The sequence below is a fragment of the Aphelocoma coerulescens genome (genome assembly GCF_041296385.1).
Source record: "Aphelocoma coerulescens isolate FSJ_1873_10779 chromosome Z unlocalized genomic scaffold, UR_Acoe_1.0 ChrZ, whole genome shotgun sequence".
Lineage (NCBI taxonomy): Eukaryota > Metazoa > Chordata > Aves > Passeriformes > Corvidae > Aphelocoma > Aphelocoma coerulescens.
The window spans coordinates 8,755,075-8,774,105 of record NW_027184085.1 but is presented as its reverse complement, the minus strand read 5'-3'; the positions used below and the strand labels follow the sequence as shown (position 1 = coordinate 8,774,105).

Below are 19,031 nucleotides of genomic sequence, written 5' to 3'. Positions count from 1 at the left end.
TATTTATTTCATGTTTTAGTTTATTGTTGGTATTGCTATTTTCTGTAGTGTTTGTCAGTCTAGTGTATGGTAAACTTGGAGTTAAACAAGCTTCTAGCCTAAGGTAATGACATCAGAAAATGTGCAGTTTCTTCATTAGTAACTTTGTCAGATGTGATGTTTCATATGATTCTAATATTTATTATCAACTTCTAGGTTGAAGATGGCATCATGCCTTTATGAATGCCTTTGTGAGGCAGAACTTGAAAAATACTATCCCCACTTTGCTGCCTTTGGTCTTCAGAAAATTGATGAACTTGCCAAAGTTTCCATGGAAGATTACACCAAACTGGGGGTCCAAGACATAAGTGACTGCAAGCGACTTTTTCAGCTCATTAGAATAATCAAAATTATGCAACAGGAAGACATTGCAGACTTAAGCAAGCAAGATTTTCAACCACGTGGCCTTTTCATTCAGCCTCAGGTGACCAGATCAGGTCCCCGCAGACAGCTGCGTTTTGAATCCTTCTGTGAAGAAAATGATGGAACAGTTAAGGACTCTGAATCTGCATTATATTGTTCACCTGATTTCAGTGCCAATGAAGAGAAGAACAGTGTAGGGGAAATTCTGGGACACATCCCACCACACGATTCAGAACCAGTCAGATTAACTAGAAGAGACCTAAATACTCCTGGAATAGGTACAAAAAATGACCTGAACTGTCCAACAGTTTCTGATGATATTGCTCCTCTCCTGGGGGATTCTGAAGCTCCTATTGTACAAAGAGTAACTCACATTTCAGGGTATAATTACGGGCTACCTCATTCCTGTATCAGGTAATAATCAGTCACCTTTATTTTGCTAATGCTTTGGGTTAGTCATAATTAATTCTTTCTTAATTGTGGTGCATAATCTGTCTTCCTCACCTCCAAATAAGCAAATCCAAGCACTACAGAGCAATGCAAAGTCTTACAGACAAGAGAGATATTAATAAGCATTTGCAACTCTCCAGGTCTTATAGAAGGAATCATCTGAATTTGACCAGCTGCTACTCACCAAGGTTGTCTAAGAATAGTTTTTATTGTCTTTCAGTACTTAATGCTTTGTTTTCTCAGTATTTGAGCCAATCTTTTTCTTTCCATGGGACGATCTTTTAAAACATTTGCTTTCCAAAATATGGCATTGCCTGTTGTTAAATTTGTCAAGCTTTTCCCAACAGAAAGGATACAGGCTGTGACGGCTATATTTGTTTATAAAGAAATTTCTGAACTGAAGCTTTAAAAGGAAGCGGAATGAATACAGCTGGGGAGGGTTACAGACCTCTTGGTGAGAGGGATGCCTTGCAGCTGCTCCTTAGGCACATGATCTGTAACTTCCATACTTTTCCCAGTGTTTGGTACTGGAGGGGCTGTGGTTATTGTGAACCACTGGTAAACCTACCCTGGCAACATTTTTAAAGCACCAGATATTTTTTTCCTGGTTCAGTAGCAGAGCACATACACCTCTGCACACATAATACCAGTATCTAGCTTGTTGCAATGCAGTCATGGTGGTTAAAATGCAATGAAGGGAGGTAGTTTTATAAAGTTATGGTCTGGAAAAGCTGTGGGGAAAGATGTACAGGGAAAGATCTATGGAGTTGAGGTGTCAATTACAACTCCCACCAAGAGTGCACAGAGCCTGGAGGGATAGATGCTGCTGCCACAGTGGAAAAGTACTAAGGTGACTTAGTAAGTAGAGCACTCAAACTGTGAAATGCAAGACAAAAGTTTATAACTTCCCTTGGCTGGAAAAAAAAAATCATTCCCACTTTCTGGAAAAGTGCACTAACCTCCAATTATATATTGATAGCCTGGTGCATTCTCTGTCTCTTCTGGAAGTTGAGCCAAGATGCAGCTAAAAGGACAGGATTTATAGTTTTGGAAAATTAAAAAATGATGAAATATAAAACCTAATGGCTCAGCTAGAGGAGTTAAGGATTTTCAATCCTGCAAAAGAGTCATGTTCTTCATTGTTCTCACTTCCTTTCCGTGTTCTCTTGTAAGCACGTTCTTCTGTGCCTAGCATTATGGTTCATCTTGTCAGCTTTCTGCATCCTCCTCCTGATATGCCTCAACTTAATTTTCTCGCGAGAGAAACTCTCGAGAGAGAAACTCTCTTGTGGAGAGTTGTGCATTTCAGGCAGGCTTGGCGTAGCATGCTTACACTTGGGTTTGTGATTCCTGTTTTGCAAATGCTTAACTGCTTTACTGAATCCATCCATTCCCATGTCACCTTGTGATTTGACCACTGTGAAGGCTAATCTAGTCTCATCTATGAGAAGCATTGGAAAACACGGACATGATTTCAGATGGCAGAAAGATAAAGAGCTCTTTTAATATGTTCAAATTTATTTTGAACTTGCCCATAGCAAATAGCTTGATTTTGCAAAGGCACAATGGTTCTTCTGACCTATTATTTAATCAGGTTCCTAATGATCTGTGTCAAGACTTTTGATTTTTTTTCCTAGTAATGAAAAACCATTTTATTATAAAATACAATTTATATTTTAAAAGAGTTAGTAGGAAATATAAACTTTGGGTTCAGCCTGTGGAATTAACATGCATTCTATTCCCATTAAAAATATTGTCAACAAAATGTGCTCCTGTACTAGAGAGAATTTATTCTTTTTTCTCATTGACATAGCCTCTAAGTTTTCAGTTTTTCCTTTCTCCAAATATTGCAATCCTTTCTGCTTCAAAGTCTTCGAGCACAACAGGCTCTTGCTCCAGGTCACCAAATACACCCTCTGGCATGAGAATTAAACTTCAGAGCTTCTGATCATTTGTTGGACAACATTTGGTGTCTAGTGATATACATAAGCTCACACCAGCTTATGAAGCATCTTATTTCAAGTGTCATTGCCTTTCTTTTCCGAGGAAAGAATTTTCCATCTAAATGCAGGGCTTGATCCTGGGCTGCACAGGAAAGCTGTACTAAAATTAAAGGAACTCCAGTGACAAGTAAAAATTGCTCATGTGTGGTCTTCGAAGACCACATCTTGAGATTTAAATCTGCATTTCATCTGCTCCTGGGGAGTCATGGAGCACAACAGCAGTGATACCACAAGCCTGCGGATGGAATGAGATGTTGAGTAACTTGTGGGTTACAATTTATTAGACAACTGATATATGTGAGTTTTCAGTTGCTATGCTAGGAGATTTAGGCATTTGGACAGCATGGCAGAAACACTGCTTTTGGGCAAGTTGGGGCTTGATTATTCAAAATGCAAATCCAGGCTGAAAATCATTACTGATTTGGCTGAAGACAGCTTGAAGAAGGGAGAGTAAGGAATATATTTTGGTTAAATTCAAGCCAATTCTACTCACAAAATGCTGTACACAGCAGGTTAATCAATGAAACATGAAATGACCTTAATGAAGTGACTAATCATGAGTGCAAATAATTTCAGCAAGATTCAATTTCATTATGGTAACTTGTATATTATGCCAGCTTCGATCTCATGTTTGTGTACAACTGCAAATATGTCAGTCCAGCAACAAGTTCAGGAGTGTAGCTGCACAAACAGAACTATTCTTTTAACAGAAGTGCACAAAAAGCATCTGTCTATTTAGAAAAAAGTGTCAGAAAATACACCATGTAAAAATGAGGTGAGGTGTGTTACAGAGTTTTTTGGTAAGCATTAAAGACAGAAACATTATCTGATAAAAGTAACAAATTCAAGCATATTCTAGATTCTTCGTAACCTGATTTTAAAATGTGGACCTCTGCTATTGTTGTAGATCCAATACTTCTGACAAAGAGACTCCATGGACAGAGAGCGAAAAAATCAGAGTGTGTGTCCGAAAACGTCCTCTCTGCCTGAGGGAACAGAGACGTGGTGAGGTTAATATCATCACAGTGAGAGATAAAGAAACCCTACTTCTCCACGAGAAGAAGGAAGCAGTTGATCTTACACAGTACATTTTACAGGTAACATCCTCCACTGAATGTTGTGTTTATGGGCCAGTTACTTTCATGGAAAGCTAAAGCATATTGTGCTTGGACTTTCCATGAGGGAAAACAGAAAAAGACTGTTAGTATTTCTTATACTGAAATAGGTGGTGGGCTTTTCTTTTAGCTCAGAGTTGTCTATATTTGAATTACTCTGATTTATGCCAGCCTGTGCCAGAAAACCTGAGCACAGAATTTTAAGCTCTAGAAGTATGTCTCTTGCAGCTTTCTTTGTATGTGGCAAAATAAACCCTCTGCTACATGCCATTGCTGCGGGAGAAATGCCCGCTGATGGCTTTCCAGGGTACTTCAGTGAGGAGTTCCCTTTCCACTGTTTCAACACTGTAGGTCTGTTTCAATTAATCATATACACCCTCATCCCCTCCCTTACTTTTTTCTCAAATGCTTTTGAAAATTAAGATCCCTTTTGGTCTTTGTTTCTTAATCTCAAATACTTTGTGCTGTCATAGTTCAAATTCTCACTTGTGACAGACAGCACCACAAACAGAACTGATTTGTAGAGGCAGCAAGCCATTCTCGTTCTCCTGGGTGTTATTTTTACAATCTGGGCCCTAGGAACAACTGTTTGTATCGGGTAGAAATTCAGTTTAGAGCTCTCTCAGGCCTGGTTCATGTGCCACTTTTTACAGTGGGACACATGCTGCATCATTTCCACAGATCCTGCTTCTTTGAGTCTGATCTGGAGTGTAGGAAGTTTTGGTTTTCTTGCCCCCTTCTGAGTTCAGACAATCCAGCTTTGCTTAGGAACAGCTTCTGTCTTCTCTGGCACGAAACTTTTTAAGAACAGAGGCAATTAATCACAACTTAGTCCCAAGTGAGAACTAATTTTGAGAGAGTCAAGAGTTGACTCTCCATTCTTTTTACTGTTACACTCTGACTGTACATCTGTAGGCTGATTCATTTAATGAATAGGTTTTCTTTAATTAGCGCTTTTTTTTTCTTATTAAAAGAGTCTGGTATGTTATGCTTCAGAATGATGGGAAATCGAGGCGTTTTTTCTTCCCTTCATTTTTTTTTCCCTACCCTGAATCTCTTGATTGGTGTGTTCCTCCATAGGTCATGCTGCATATTAAGTGTGCTAGATCACTCTGTAACTAATCCAAAGCCTGAATTCACTGGAAAGACTTCTGTTATTTCATTTTACCTTTGAATGGGCTTGTAGGGGAAATGAAACGTATTCAGTCTCATGTAAAGACCATCTTTGTTTTTCAGCATGTCTTTTATTTTGATGAAGTCTTTGGGGAGTCATGTACCAATGAGGATGTGTATATGAAGACAGCTTATCCTCTTATTCAGCATATTTTTAACGGGTAGGGCATCAGTGCTTACATTTGTTATTTTTTGCCTTGTTGTTTTCCAATTTTATATATTGCCTGAATTTTCCTTTATGCTTTTCATCTTTTGAAACATACATTAATTTCACGTTTGCCACATACCTTCCCACTTTCAGAATATCTTTGATTGCAATTTTGACAAAAATAAATCAGGATAAACTTTCTTTACACTTGGCGACAAATCTCAATTACAGAGGAAGGTTAAATTGAACCTCAGGTGCAACAAAGAGACAGCATGGGCAGCCTAGAATTAAAAAATGTGTCCCAGGATTTCTAAAGGCTAATCTTCAGTCTAACAAAGGCTCATGTGTGATAGAGCACACTCATCTGAAGAGAAAATAATGTTACCTTTTTCCTGAGACTGCTGAGAGATATTTTTGTCTGTATTTGTATAGTTCACAAGGCAATAGAAATTATTAATAGCCTTGTGATTTATTTTTATTTTACCGAGTTATATTTACTTAGAGGTTTAATCATAAATACATATGTCCTGATTAATGGGAAATTGATGGTGGCTTTACATGAGAGATCTTAGTTCCATGCAGGGTAATGATCTTGAATATAATTACATTTTTGAGTCTTTGAAGGCAAAGATTACATATCTATGCTGAAAATTAACAAAATGGATTATTCTGTTACTGAAAATCTCCAGGTGTCATCAACAGAGACAGAGTATCATGCTCTTGAGAAACAGAAAGTGAAAAGGAGAATGAGGCTTGTACCTTGCTGTGTAATAATCACTAAAGCCACAATTCACATTACAGCTAATCCAGTAATGCCACCAGAAGAGATTATGCTATTTTTTTCTCAGTTTTCCCCTTACTTTTCCATCTCTCCTGCTGGCATTAGTCTAATCTGACACCATGGTGAAGCCAATCTAAACTGGCATGAAATTGTTCACTGTGATTACTGGAGCCACACCTTTTTACCCATTTCTCTGCCACGGGTACTGAGCCAGGTACAAAGTCTTTTTTTTAAGGGGGTCAGGGAAAGGAAGAGAAAGGAAGAGAGCCAGCACCTTGTGCCACATCAGATCTCCATAGGGTCTACTTGGAAATCATTGTTAAGTCTTCTGCAGTTTCCCATAGAGGATAGCAACCCAAATCTCATTGCTAAGGGGCCACTATAGATAGATACCAACACTGCAGAATATTATTTAATAGATATGAATGAATCCAATGTGATACTAAACACATACATTGTCTTTACAGAGGCAATGCAACTTGCTTTGCATATGGGCAGACTGGTGCTGGCAAGACTTACACCATGATAGGGAATCACCGGAACCCAGGACTCTATGCTCTGGCTGCCAAGGACATCTTTAGGCACCTGGAAGCATCACCATCCAGGAAAGATCTTACTGTTCTGATCAGTTTTTACGAGATCTATTGTGGACAGCTTTATGACCTGCTAAATGGAAGGAAAAGGTATTTAAATAAAAACATGTTTTATTATAAGCCTGTGGTTGTGAATCAGTTGGTTACCGTTTGGAAATCAGTTACTGTTTTCATGCAATTACATTGAACATGTAAGCATTTATAGTAAATGTTACGCATTTAATTAGGGTTGTTCCTAGGAGCTACTTAGGGAGGAATGCAGGATCTGACAGTAAATACTGTGACATTGATGGGGACTTCTGGTTTATTGTTTGGGAAAAATTAAGGACTTACATTTGAGATACAAGCTCAGACTCTTGCTTATACTGTAATAAGATAATAGCTGAACATTCATAGGTAGACAAACAAGCTTCTTGTGGCCAGAAGTTCCTATCTTAGAAGCACAGAACAGTTTGGGTTGAAGGAACCTTAATGATCTTCTTGTTCCACCCCTGCTTCCCTGGGCAGGGACAGGTTCTACTACCAGGTTGCTCAGAGCCCCATACAACCTGGCCTTGAACATTTCCAGGGATGGGACATCCACAACTTCTTTGGACAGCCTGTCTTGTGACAACCATTGTGGAGTCCCTGCCTCTCCCTGGTCAAACATAAGCTCTGGCTATCCCTCCTGCTGTGCCATTGGGGATTTGGCTCTTGCCAGTCCAGTCTCTGAAGATCCTGTTGATTTCCCACCTGCTTGACTCTGCAGAGCCTGCTCATCTTCTCCCTGGGCACCTTTACCTGGCAGCCCAGTGACTCAGCCCAGCAAGCCTCTGTAGGTGATGCTGAAATACTACTCTAAGGCTTTAGGAGCTGCTTTAAAATCCTGTGCAAAAATCCTGAGAATAGGAACAGAGCCAAATTTAGTCTGAGGAGGACTTAGAGGAGCCTGAGATGTAGTTTAAAGAGAGACAGTAACTCTAGAATATAAACGTGGTAATTCACTTCCCTGCTTTATTATATTCTTGAACTAGCAGAAATGCACTGGTAATGTCTCTTTAGCAGTGAAATGTCAGTTGTACTTGTTATAAATGAAGTACCTCTTCAGCTCTGAAAAGAAATGAATGACAGCAGGGCCTCTCCCCAGTCAGTAGCCTTGCTTGATTTTTAGTGTCATGGCACGGACGTGTGTTTTCATTGCTGCTTTCTGAGATTTCAGAAATCTCCTTTCTGCATTGTTCTCTTTTCAGACTTTTTGCAAGAGAAGATGGGAAGCACGTTGTTCACATTGTTGGACTGCAAGAGGTTCAGGTGGATTCTGTAGATCAGCTGTTGGAGGTAATGTTGGGGATTCGTTCTTTGTCTTCTGCAGCCCGATTGGCTGATTTGCAAGGCATGTCACTTACAGAGATTATCTGGTGTGTGGCAAAAGTGTATGTTCCTGTTAAGGGCCCTGAAATTGGCAACCCCAGCAGAGTACCAAGGGGCACTATTAAAAGTGCCTTTATTCATTAAGCTGTTATTTATGTTAGCCACATGCAAGCAGTTGATTCTCAGCTGTCACTTCTGCTGCCATTCCTTAGGGAAAGATTCCAGAAATGAAATAGTGTCCCACTAAGGGACCTTGAAAGCTGGATATGTATTTTCTCCCAGTATGATATCTCGGGGTTCTATGAACTTAGATTTTTGTATATAAAAGATCTGTGGATTTGGCACAATTCTGTGCCAAATATATTTATATTTTTTTTTATATATTTATATATATTTTTATATATTTACATATATTTTTATATAAATTTTAAAGTTAGAAAATACTTAAGATTGAGATATTTGTCTGAATTAGGATTAAAACACTGTTTATGTGTGTGCATGATAACAGCCAATTAAAATTAAGATCTTTTTTGCTCATTCACCATGAGCAAGGCTTCAGTTTTCCGTCCCTACCTGGCTGAACCCTAAAAGGACACTGGCAAATTTTCTGTATTGTCCTGGTACAAGTAAGCTGATTAAATCTACTTTCTATTTAGCCTGACTTTGCATAGTTTAATTCCTTTTTTTGGTAAGGAAATGTCGATTACTAGTGCCTGATACTGTAACTGACTCATTAAAATTGGCATGGTGTTGTCTACTTATCTTGCACTTAATTTAGCTCTTCATCTTCCCATTAACTCCAAGCTTCAGGACAAGCTGGTGATGCTTCTGCAAGTTAGAGTGCAAATTTGCTATATGGTTGATATAGAATTCCTCAGTATTATCACATTCCACACACAGAAGAGCTATTAAATTACTTCATTCTTACAGATATCATGGGGGAAAAAGATTAGATTGTTCACAGGCCCTTTTGAACACAGAAGTGCCACTGGCTTGACTCAGAACTTCTGAGTATTCCACAACAGTTATATGGAAAGAGCTTTGAGCACATCCCTAGTTACTCACTACTCAACTGATGTTGGCTGTGATTCAGAAATTATCTGCACTTAGCACTGATATAAAGCTTGGGAGCTGCAGTGGTTGGTTACGTTGCTTGTTGAGAATTGGCCACTGAAAATCATGAATAATTCACATTTATCAGCTGAGAATGTATTGATTTTGCTAGGCAATATTTTAATTTGTTCTTACAATCAGAAGCAAAATTAATGACTGTTCTATGAATGCCCTGCTGCAGTTAATGCTAGACTTCCTGCAACAGTCCTTCAAAGTTTCGAAAAAAGAATTGCGCAGATTTGTATCTTGAAAGAGTCTTTGTTCTTCTGCCTTGCCTTTTTCCCTTGTTTTCTTTTTTTATTGTTGTATCGAGTATAATTAATCTTTTAACTTTGTTCCTTACTCTGGCATAATTTTTTTTAGTTATGGAAATTTAGAAAGGTTTTGGCACTTGATATTTTTTGTGAACTTTCTGTATAAATGTACTCATCTACTACAACAGAAAATGAAATTTTAAAAATCACAACAAATGGTCAGTCTCATGAGTCTCTTACGTTGTGTCTACAGTATTACAAAAGTATGCCAGCAATGTAAGAAAGAATTTAATTTTGTAATTTGGATATTTTGCAAATCTAAGTGAGTGTGTGATGCAACAGCTTCTTACTTGCAGTGTGCTCTGTAAGCTCTGTAGTGTCACTGTGAGCAAGTCCAAGCTCTGAAAGAAATATTGGAAGGAATCCAGTCTGCCTTTACTGCCTTGCACCAAATTTTAAAGCTGCAATGAACCTTTCCTCACAATGTTTCCTCATCTTAGGAGGACAAGATCTCTTTCTGAGAGATTGTGTTTTTATTTACAATTCACTTGGATTTTGTGCCCCTTATCTTGCAGGTGATTTTGAAGGGTGGAAAAGAACGTAGCACAGGAGCTACTGGAGTCAACTCAGATTCCTCTCGATCTCATGCCATCATCCAAATTCAAATTAAAGACACAGCCAACAGGGCATTTGGAAGGTAAGACCAGAAGCAGAAGTGCTCAGGGCTGATGTCAAGCCCAGGGACATCCAAGAGGCAAAGAGGAGGTGTTAGTGCATGAGTGTGTGTTAAATTAGAAGATAGGGTTAAAATGGACTTTGAGAAATTCCACAGTCCTTTTTCTGTTTCCAAGGAGAATGTTTTAAGCACATCTGTAAGAGCTTTGTCAATTGTTCGTACAAATTACCAGTGAAGGAGTTTGACAATCAAATCCATCCCCTCATCTTCAGTGTTTAATTTGGCTAAAGGCAGATGCCTGCAGTGGACGTACCCACATGTGAACTCATCACCTTTGAAGTCAGGAGAATGAAATTGTCACTTCTGGGATCCCTGCAGAGTGACCTAAATTAGGTCAGATGCATTTGCCCCTCAAAGCATTTCTGTCCTGTAATTGACTACAAAGGGAGTGTGGGATGATTAACCCAGGTGGAGATGATTGCATTACAGATGTTTGCCTTTGGCCAGAAGAATGAGAGTACCTCACATAAACCTCCCTGATAATTTGAGTGTCTGACTCTGATGCTATCTGCAGCAGACAGAAAGAGCAGTTTACTTACTCTTGTGGCTTCCACTTTATGTATTCAAAAACTAATTGTGCCTCTTCTCAGTCATCTTTTCTCCAGACTAAACAACCCCAAGAAATAGGTCTGAGAAAAAAAAGTCTGTGTATCTACATTACTGCTGAATGTCACAAAATCCTGCTGACACAACCTTCCATTAGCTACCACAGTCTTCTTTCCCAGGATCTAATTTTGAACACAGTGCAAAATTGGAGCACCACAAACAGTGAAGAGAGGAAAAGACAGAACAGGCAGGCTTAGAAATAAAAGTGTAGAGGTTATGTGGGTGTGGCATCTGGACTGGGGGGGTTTTGTGTGTCTGAAAGGGAGGTGGGGCTGGAGTGAGGAAAGGGTGCCAAGATGGGCCTAAAAAAGAAGTCAGGGCTGTTGCAGAAAAAGAGGAAGGACAAAGACAAAGATACAGTGCAACAGTCAGTACAGCAGCTGGCAGCAGAGCTAGGGAATGTGAAAGGGAGTAATGGGCTTTTGTGGAAAAAACAGACAGGGATCACTGAAAGCTCAGTGTATTACTTGCAACACTGGAAATTTCTGTTCCTATTGTCTCAAATTCCCATGTCACATGGCTGTTTTCTGATTTACCTGGAAGGAGAAATCAAGACACAATTTCCTTTAAGTGCATACTTAGGAAACTACAAACACAGTGATTATCTCCAGAGATGAATGTGTTGCACTTTATACAGCTTATCCATTAAACTGTGGAGCACTGTCATCACATGTAACTACACTTCCTAGTATTTAATGTTGAGATGCTCTGACACTGTTCCTGATGCTGTGCTTATTTTGGTGTCTCAGATGTTTCCAGTGGATGCTTCTTGTTGTTCAAAAGTAGTCATTTCTAATCACTCTTCTGATGCCATGTGTTGCAGCCTGCTGGTTTAATGAAGAAAAAACGAAGAGGGGGAAAAAAAAGCCCCTAAGATAATTCCAACTTTGTTTTTTTTCTAGGATATCATTCATTGACTTGGCTGGCAGTGAAAGGGCAGCTGATGCCAGAGACACGGATCGACAAACAAAAATGGAAGGAGCAGAAATAAACCAAAGTCTTTTGGCAGTAAGATACTATCATGGCTGGGGAAGGTTTTGTATTTAATTACTAGCATGTGTTGTAGGATAAAAATGAACCACAGAATAATGTATGTATGTATTCCACGAAGGGGAAAAAATAACCAAGGTACTAAGTGTGTTCAGTGTAATTTGTTTTGTGAGTGAAAAACAATTTAAGAAAGAAGATATATTGGGATGAAAATTAAGTATTTTTAATCCATTCTTACAGCCAGACAGGTAAACATAGCATGGAGAATGTTAGGTGTAGTATAATAAGTGTCTCATATTTTATATAGAAGGTTTTGTCCCTCTACTTCTAAAGAATGCTGGCTTGGAATTTGCCATATTTGTTTCACAAAAGCACATCTGTTCCTGCCAGTTATTTTCATCACTTGAACTCAGGCTTCTCTTTCAAATCAGGAATAAAGGACTTAAGAGCATAAAAACTAGCAATTTATGTGTGGGGAGGAAGGAACAGGAAGAAATGCACTCTTAAGGCAAACTGTCTTTTGTAAGTGCCCACAGTCATACAAAGAGGGACAATGGAGCAGAAAAATGCCATCTAAGATAAAGCAGAAGTGCCTGTAAGTGTAAATGCTGCAGCAGGCTTTGCACCTCCTTTGATGCAAACAAGCAAAGCTCAATGGTGACCAGGGGCTTCTCTAAGCAAGGCTGAAGGTGATACAGGTTCCTGGGTATGAGCCAGCAGTGCAGAAGTCAGTGCACACAACTGTACCTCTTAGTCTGCTGTAAATAGGAGGTGGCTCGCTCTGTTTTGGGAATGCAAATGTTCTTTTGCACAGAGTTTTTTCCTGCACTGGAATATTAGTATTTGTGCTGGGAATTAGCCTGTGAATTGAATGTGTTTCTGTACTTCATGCTTTCTTGAGTACTTGCTGGTGAATAACTGAGTGTCACAGGGAGCTGGGACCTGAATAGAAAGAAGTCTGATCTTAAAGGTCTTCTCCAGCCTAAACAATTCTGTGATTCCTGAGAATCCTGAGTGTAAGCCCATGAAACTCTTTTAAAAGAAACTTTAAAATCAGAGTCTGTACATTTTTGGTATTGTGTGAAACTAAGAAAATACCTAGGCAGTCTACAAGTAGTGACTGAATCAACTATAAAAGGCATCTTTGACTAATTCTTCATAACCTGCAGCCTGTAGAACCTAGCTCTGGCCTCAATGATCATAATACTCTCTTCATACCTTTAAACCCATGAGATTTGAAGTCTGCTGCTGGTTTGAATATTCATGTTGTTTTCAAGTGGAAGATCTTCAGACATTGCAACTATGAGAGGCAGACAAAAAATTATAATAGTTTGATCTCTGACTTGTTACAGGTGCAGTTTTTAATAAAATGCTGTAAAAGTGAGAAATAAGTGTAATTTTAAGTGGGAGTTTGTAGAATGTAGAAGGGCTGTAAATGCTTGATGGCAGTATCACCATGACAATACAGTAATCTGTTATCTCCAGAAGAAAGAAAATAAGAGATGTAGCTCAAAAAGCTCTGCCCTTTGGGTACACCTACCCTGCAAGCTGGGCTACACCCAGTCTGGCTTCAGACTAGTTAGACGTGGTACAGGCAGCAGCTCTGTGGAACTCTAAGTGTGCTAAATGTGTGTGATTACCCAGCTCCTTGGTTTGGTATAGCCCACAGAGCCATCAAGCAGGGCACAAATTGACCTTGCAAGGGACAACACATAGCAGGAGTCAAAGATGGCACAGGACATGTGTAGGTTTGGTTTGATACAGTTCAGTTGCTTGCCAGTGCATAACATTTATTTTTCCCTTCTGTTTTTTCTTCCTTTTGGTAGCTAAAGGAGTGCATTCGGGCCTTGGATCAGGAACACACGCATACTCCTTTCCGGCAAAGCAAATTAACTCAGGTAAAATGAGCAGAAAGGCAAGAGGAGAGGTTTCCCTGATGAGGACGAAAATAAACAAACAAGAAAATAGATAAATAAATAGATGGCATAGATCAGTAACTGCTTCCTCTCTTGAGTAAGAGGAAATGCATAGCTTCTGCAAATTTTAATTTGCAGAAAAGGTAATCACAGAATTAAAGCCAACTGCCAATTTCCTCCAGCTGAAGCTGGGGACTGGCATGGGAAAAAAAGAAAAAAGCCAAAAGCTAAAACCAAACAAAACCCCAAACACCACCTTTCAGGCTCATATAGAGCTACCATCCATCTCCACCCAGTCTGAAACCAATCTTGCATCTTCTGTTCAGTTACTGTCCTGGGAGCTTTCATCAATATTTCTTTATTCCCGCTGTAACATCTGCTTTATTCCTCAAACCATATTGGCACCCTTAAGGCATCTGGAACACGGGCTTGCTCAGAGCCCTGATTAATACTTGTATTCATTTTAAACAGTAAACAAATAAAGGCAAGACAGACTGAGACAAGAGAACTACATTTAATAAAAAAAAAAAAGACTACCTCATGTTGAACTTCTTCTGTATATAATTGCTAATTTACAGGATGTGCAAGGGACATGAACTGCTAAGAACCCTTTTTTTTTTTCCTTTGAACCCTAGGTGCTAAAGGACTCTTTCATTGGCAATTCCAAGACATGTATGATAGCCAATGTATCACCAAGCCACATAGCTACAGAGCACACCCTGAACACTCTGCGATATGCTGACAGGTAGGTGGTGAAACTCAGTCCTGCCCGGCTGAAAAACACAAAGTAAAAAGTAATGTGTGATGTTTGCTGTAACATTTTATTTTAGTTGTATTGAAAATGTCATTTTAGGCAAGAAACAGAATCTTCACAATGCAAATAAAATCATTACCTATTCCAACTCCTATACTTTGTCTTAAAATTTTTTGGGTCTTGTGAGTACTTTCTGGTGATTGCTTTCAGTTGTGAAAATATCACTATGTGCCCTGTAACTGCAGGATTACTGACCTTAGCAATCAAAAGTTTTGGTTTAGTTTTGTATTGTGATATTACTTAGAATGTGTGCAAGTCCTTCACCCTCCCTCCTACAGAGCAGGAGGTAAATTACAGGCTATGCAATACTGGTGTTAGAAAGATAAGAAATAAGTTAAGGGGCAAGAAGAGCAAAGGGAACAGCTGAAGGTCAGGGTGGTAGGGGAAAGGGTGATACCAGTTAATCAGCTCTTCATAGTTGCACTGTGAGTCTGATCCAGGAGCAGTGCAGCCCTGTGCACATTACCTGAGCTAAGGAACCCCACTGCAGCTACTCCAAAAGTCCTACTTTGTGCCTTGTGGGACTCTGTGATGTGCTGTGGAGAGTACCAGCTTGTTCTGCTGCATTATAATATGTGGAAATGCCACCCCCTTGCACTGAAACTGAGGCCATTTCACTCACTTGGCCTGTTATGGACTGCTCAAGGAAGCACTTAAAAAGACTGCTATAGATTTTTCCAAGTCCAGGCATTTTGGCAGAGGGATACCTGTGAAGATCACTAACAGAAAACAAACCATGATGTCAAATTCAATATTAAGTCTTAGTATGTGAAAGCATTGATTTTTTCTGAAGATGCTGTTATTTATCTGAAAGCATGGCATCTTCTAAATCCAGCCTCTTTTTTACAGGGTCAAAGAGCTGAAGAAAGGGATTAGATGTTCTACCCCTGTCACAGGCAGGCGTCGCAGAGCTGGAAATGTATCTCCAAAACGTGTCCAAAGCACTCTTGCTTTGCCACCTGGAGAAAAGAGCTCTCCGAAGAAAGTGAAGCTAGGCCTACAGCATCCCTCAGGTGCTACAAAACCAAAGGCATATCCTGCAGCACTCCAGCCACCCGGTGTGCCTCTTACCTCTACCCCCAAGAGAATTGGCAAAGGACATGCCTACAAAGGAAATACCAACATTCCCTGCTTCCACCACACCACCCCCGTTAAGGGAGTTCTACGGATAACACAACCCCTGAAGAAGAAAAATGATGATCTATCCCCCCACTCTGAAAAGAGCCCATCAGTGAAGGATTTCATTACCACAGCAGAAACAAAAGAGAGTGGCCAGCAAGACAAGAAATTGCAAAACAGAACACCTGTCCAGTGCCTAAAAGTCCAGACAGTGCAACCTGTTCAGAAACAGCTTGTTCCTAGAGATGATAATTTCTTTGGAGATGAAAATCTGCCCTTCGACAGCAGACAGGAATGGGGAAATACTTTTGCTAAACAGTCTGTTGAACTCTGGTCACATCTGCCTCAATTTCAGAAGGAAAGGGAAGAGCATTTACATCTTTATCACCAACAGTTTCAGCAGCCCCCTATTCTACAGCAAAAATTGAACTATCAACCCCTTGAGAGGTTTTTAATGCAGTACCAGCCTGAGGAGATTCAAGTGAAGCAGGAGCTGAGCCTTACTCCAATTGAAGTGCAGAGCAAAGAGGGGATGCAGCTGGAAGATCTGGATGACAGTGATTTCAGTGAAGATTCTTTCTCACCTGTCTGTAGTCAAAAGAGTGTGAAAAGAAGAAACACCAATAAATGCAGTCAACATTCATTTTTCCTTCATGAAAGAGAACAAGGAACTGAAGAAGAGCAAAAAGGCCAAAAGCGACAGGATTTATTTTTTAAATATGCAATACCCATGCAAGATCATGAACTAGATGACAGCTGGGATTGTAGTGAGGGCAGCCCAGAGGCAGAGGAGTCCATTAAAAATGCAGGCTGCAGCAATATTACTGCAGACTGGAGCTGTGACTTAGCTGTTGAATCCTCTCCAAGCAATACTGCAGAAAAACCTTACTGCCTGCAGGAAGAACCTGCTTGCAGCTGGAGAAACGGCAAAGATTTCCTAGCTGATCACAAAGAGTACAAGTCCAAACACAGACATCTTGTTTACTCCAATGAAGCCACCTTAACTCCTGAAAAGGATGCTTCAAACCCGTATGTATCTCTTGTATTGAAATCAGAAACTCCAGAATGCAAAGAGATTGATCTCCAGCACGAGGAGAAGGAAGAAGCCACTTTGGATAAGCAGCCTGCTCTTGCAGGCGGTGTAAAATGGAAAGCTCGAAAAAATGGAGTTAGCCACTGTGTATCTTCCAGTTGTTCCTCAGAATTCACTTCCGAGCTCATGGCCCCTCTCCTGGTGTCCCTTCTTGATGGTGAGGACACAAGTGAAACAGAGAAAGTGTCTTCCAACCAAGAGAAGCGCCCCTGCGAGAAGCAGGTGCCAGACAGTGACACCCAGAGCAGGTTTGAGGACGAGGGCTGGCAGTGCACCAGGAGCAGAGCTCTGACCGACAGCATGCTGGAGCTGGGGGAGCAGACTCGCCACGGGGGAAGGCACTGCGCCCTGCTGGGCTCCCCTCAAGCCGGGCACAAGTGGCTCCCACCTCCCTGCGGCCGTGTGAAGCCATGCTGCTGCCGCCTGGGATCGGATTCATCCACTCAGGGAGTCCGGCGCAGTTTGGCTGTTGGACATGACCCGACGGAAACATCCGCAGCTGGATCTGCAGGCCCCAGGGCAGAGAGAGAGGGCGGGGGACTTTACAAAGAACACGCAGGTGGCAGATGGTGTGGTGCTGAAGTTAATCAGCATAACAATGCTGGTAATTCAGGAAAGTCTAACTCAAGTCGAGGGCCGGGTCCTGAGCGCATGGCTGAGGAAACAAAGCCGGAAATACCTGAAAAGAGCTATACAGCCCAGTCCCCCTCTCAGGAGAGCAGCCTGCTGCTGCAGCCCAAGCCAGGATTGAGGAATGAGGACCTCACCCATTCTGAAGACCCTGCCAAGTCATCATTCGGCAATGAGGAAACAGGGTTGCTACAAACCAAGTTAATCCATAGTATTTTTACACAAGAGACTTTTGCTGCAGATGCAGGAGTTGCAACCAAAGATAACGAGCCAATAGCAAATGCAAAGAGCCCCTCACACATGTCCAGCAGCAGCTCTCCAAGTGCTGCATTAGAGATGGGGAAATGGCAGAGGGAAGCCCTAGAAAAGGCACAGTAAGTCTTGCTCATGAAGTTTGTAGAGAAGCTCAGAAATTCTGGACATGTGATACATTTGCCTTTATTGGTATGTCAAACAAATATGTACTTCAAAACCCAATGGTTTATAATTCTATTAAAAAATTATAAGATTAATCATAATTTATAGTAATTATCTTATAAATATATGGTTGCTTGTTTAGGGATATTTTAAAATCTCACAGGAAGCCAATTATTCTATTAGAGCTTCTAGAATAATACTAGGGGAATAAATATTATAATACAAACTGCAGTTCTCAGTAAGCTGTAAAGCACCTAAAATATATCAAAACCTCCCATCAAGAGTCAGGTCATAGCTGCTCCATCAATGAAAAGAAAAGCTCCTAGAGCAGCTGGGCAGTCACTGAAGATGTAGGTATAAAGCTTCTGAGTAATCTGAGCTGCCACTGTCAGCTCCCAGGGACTGAACTGCATTCACTTGACTGAAAATACATTGTTGATCAGTGAAACCTGCTCAGAGGAATCAGTGGCAGCACTGCATTCCTGCTCAGCCTGTTTCTCACTGAAATTACTTACAGACTCATGCTTGTAAGCTGTTTCAGCAATTACTTAGACGATTGTTGTGCTCCTTGATTCTCCTGCAGTGAAAAGCAGTTGTGTGCTGCCTGTGCTAAGAAAGGGCTGTGGTCACTCCTCTGTGAGCAGCTCTCAGTCACCCAGGTCATCCTGAACCCCAAACCCGTGCAGTCCACTGCACTTCAAGGAGTGTGCCTTTCCTGAGTGCCAGGGACACAGGACAGCAAGGCTTCCTCTGGGGTATTCCTCTTTCTTGAAGGTTTATTGAGGCCAGCTGTGATTATAAGCAGTGATTATGTTACAGGCTGTGTAACCAGTGTGTGTTTTTTGTTAACCAGGCAGGCTGTAATTCGTGCCCATCGGCAGCAGCTGAATGAAATGGCTTGCTTGTGCTTCAAGGAGGAGTGCTTGATAAATCAGATGTCAGCAATGGTAAGTGTTTCAGATGATGGTTTTGGTTGAACCTGCATAAATTAATCTTAGAGATTATTGACTTGAACTGGTGATGTGATGTTTCTTGTCAGTTCAACTTCTTGTTCTCCAAGGCCTGTCTGAGTCCTGGGAGAGGCCTCTCAATTTCAGTGCCTGTTGTGTTTTTGCCAGTCTCCACTCTGACATGTGCTTGGGGAGCAGGAGACAAACAGGCCATCCCTGAAGCCCTTGTCTCTGATAAGAGAACCTTCCCTTATCTCACATCACGGGGCAGACTGTACTAGACAGGCCATCTGTCCCTGTGATGTTTTAGTTCTTGCAGGCTGGGATAAGTAAGGCAATACCACTGAACAGAGCACACCCCTAGAGCAGGACACTGGT

The 19,031-nt window shown here is 40.8% G+C and overlaps 1 protein-coding gene across 2 annotated transcripts in view; it reads left to right on the top strand.

The window, feature by feature from the left end:
* The window catches only part of KIF24 (kinesin family member 24), a 30,030-nt gene that overhangs the window by 5,472 nt on the left and 5,527 nt on the right, over positions 1–19,031 (top strand). For both annotated transcript variants that reach the window (XM_069002168.1, XM_069002169.1), the window contains 11 exons: positions 196–816; positions 3,763–3,952; positions 5,207–5,304; positions 6,540–6,755; positions 7,895–7,982; positions 9,958–10,079; positions 11,627–11,732; positions 13,541–13,612; positions 14,266–14,375; positions 15,294–17,660; positions 18,557–18,650. In XM_069002168.1, the coding sequence (XP_068858269.1) occupies positions 196–816; positions 3,763–3,952; positions 5,207–5,304; positions 6,540–6,755; positions 7,895–7,982; positions 9,958–10,079; positions 11,627–11,732; positions 13,541–13,612; positions 14,266–14,375; positions 15,294–17,660; positions 18,557–18,650 (4,084 nt within the window). The remainder of the gene's footprint in view (positions 1–195; positions 817–3,762; positions 3,953–5,206; positions 5,305–6,539; positions 6,756–7,894; positions 7,983–9,957; positions 10,080–11,626; positions 11,733–13,540; positions 13,613–14,265; positions 14,376–15,293; positions 17,661–18,556; positions 18,651–19,031) is intronic.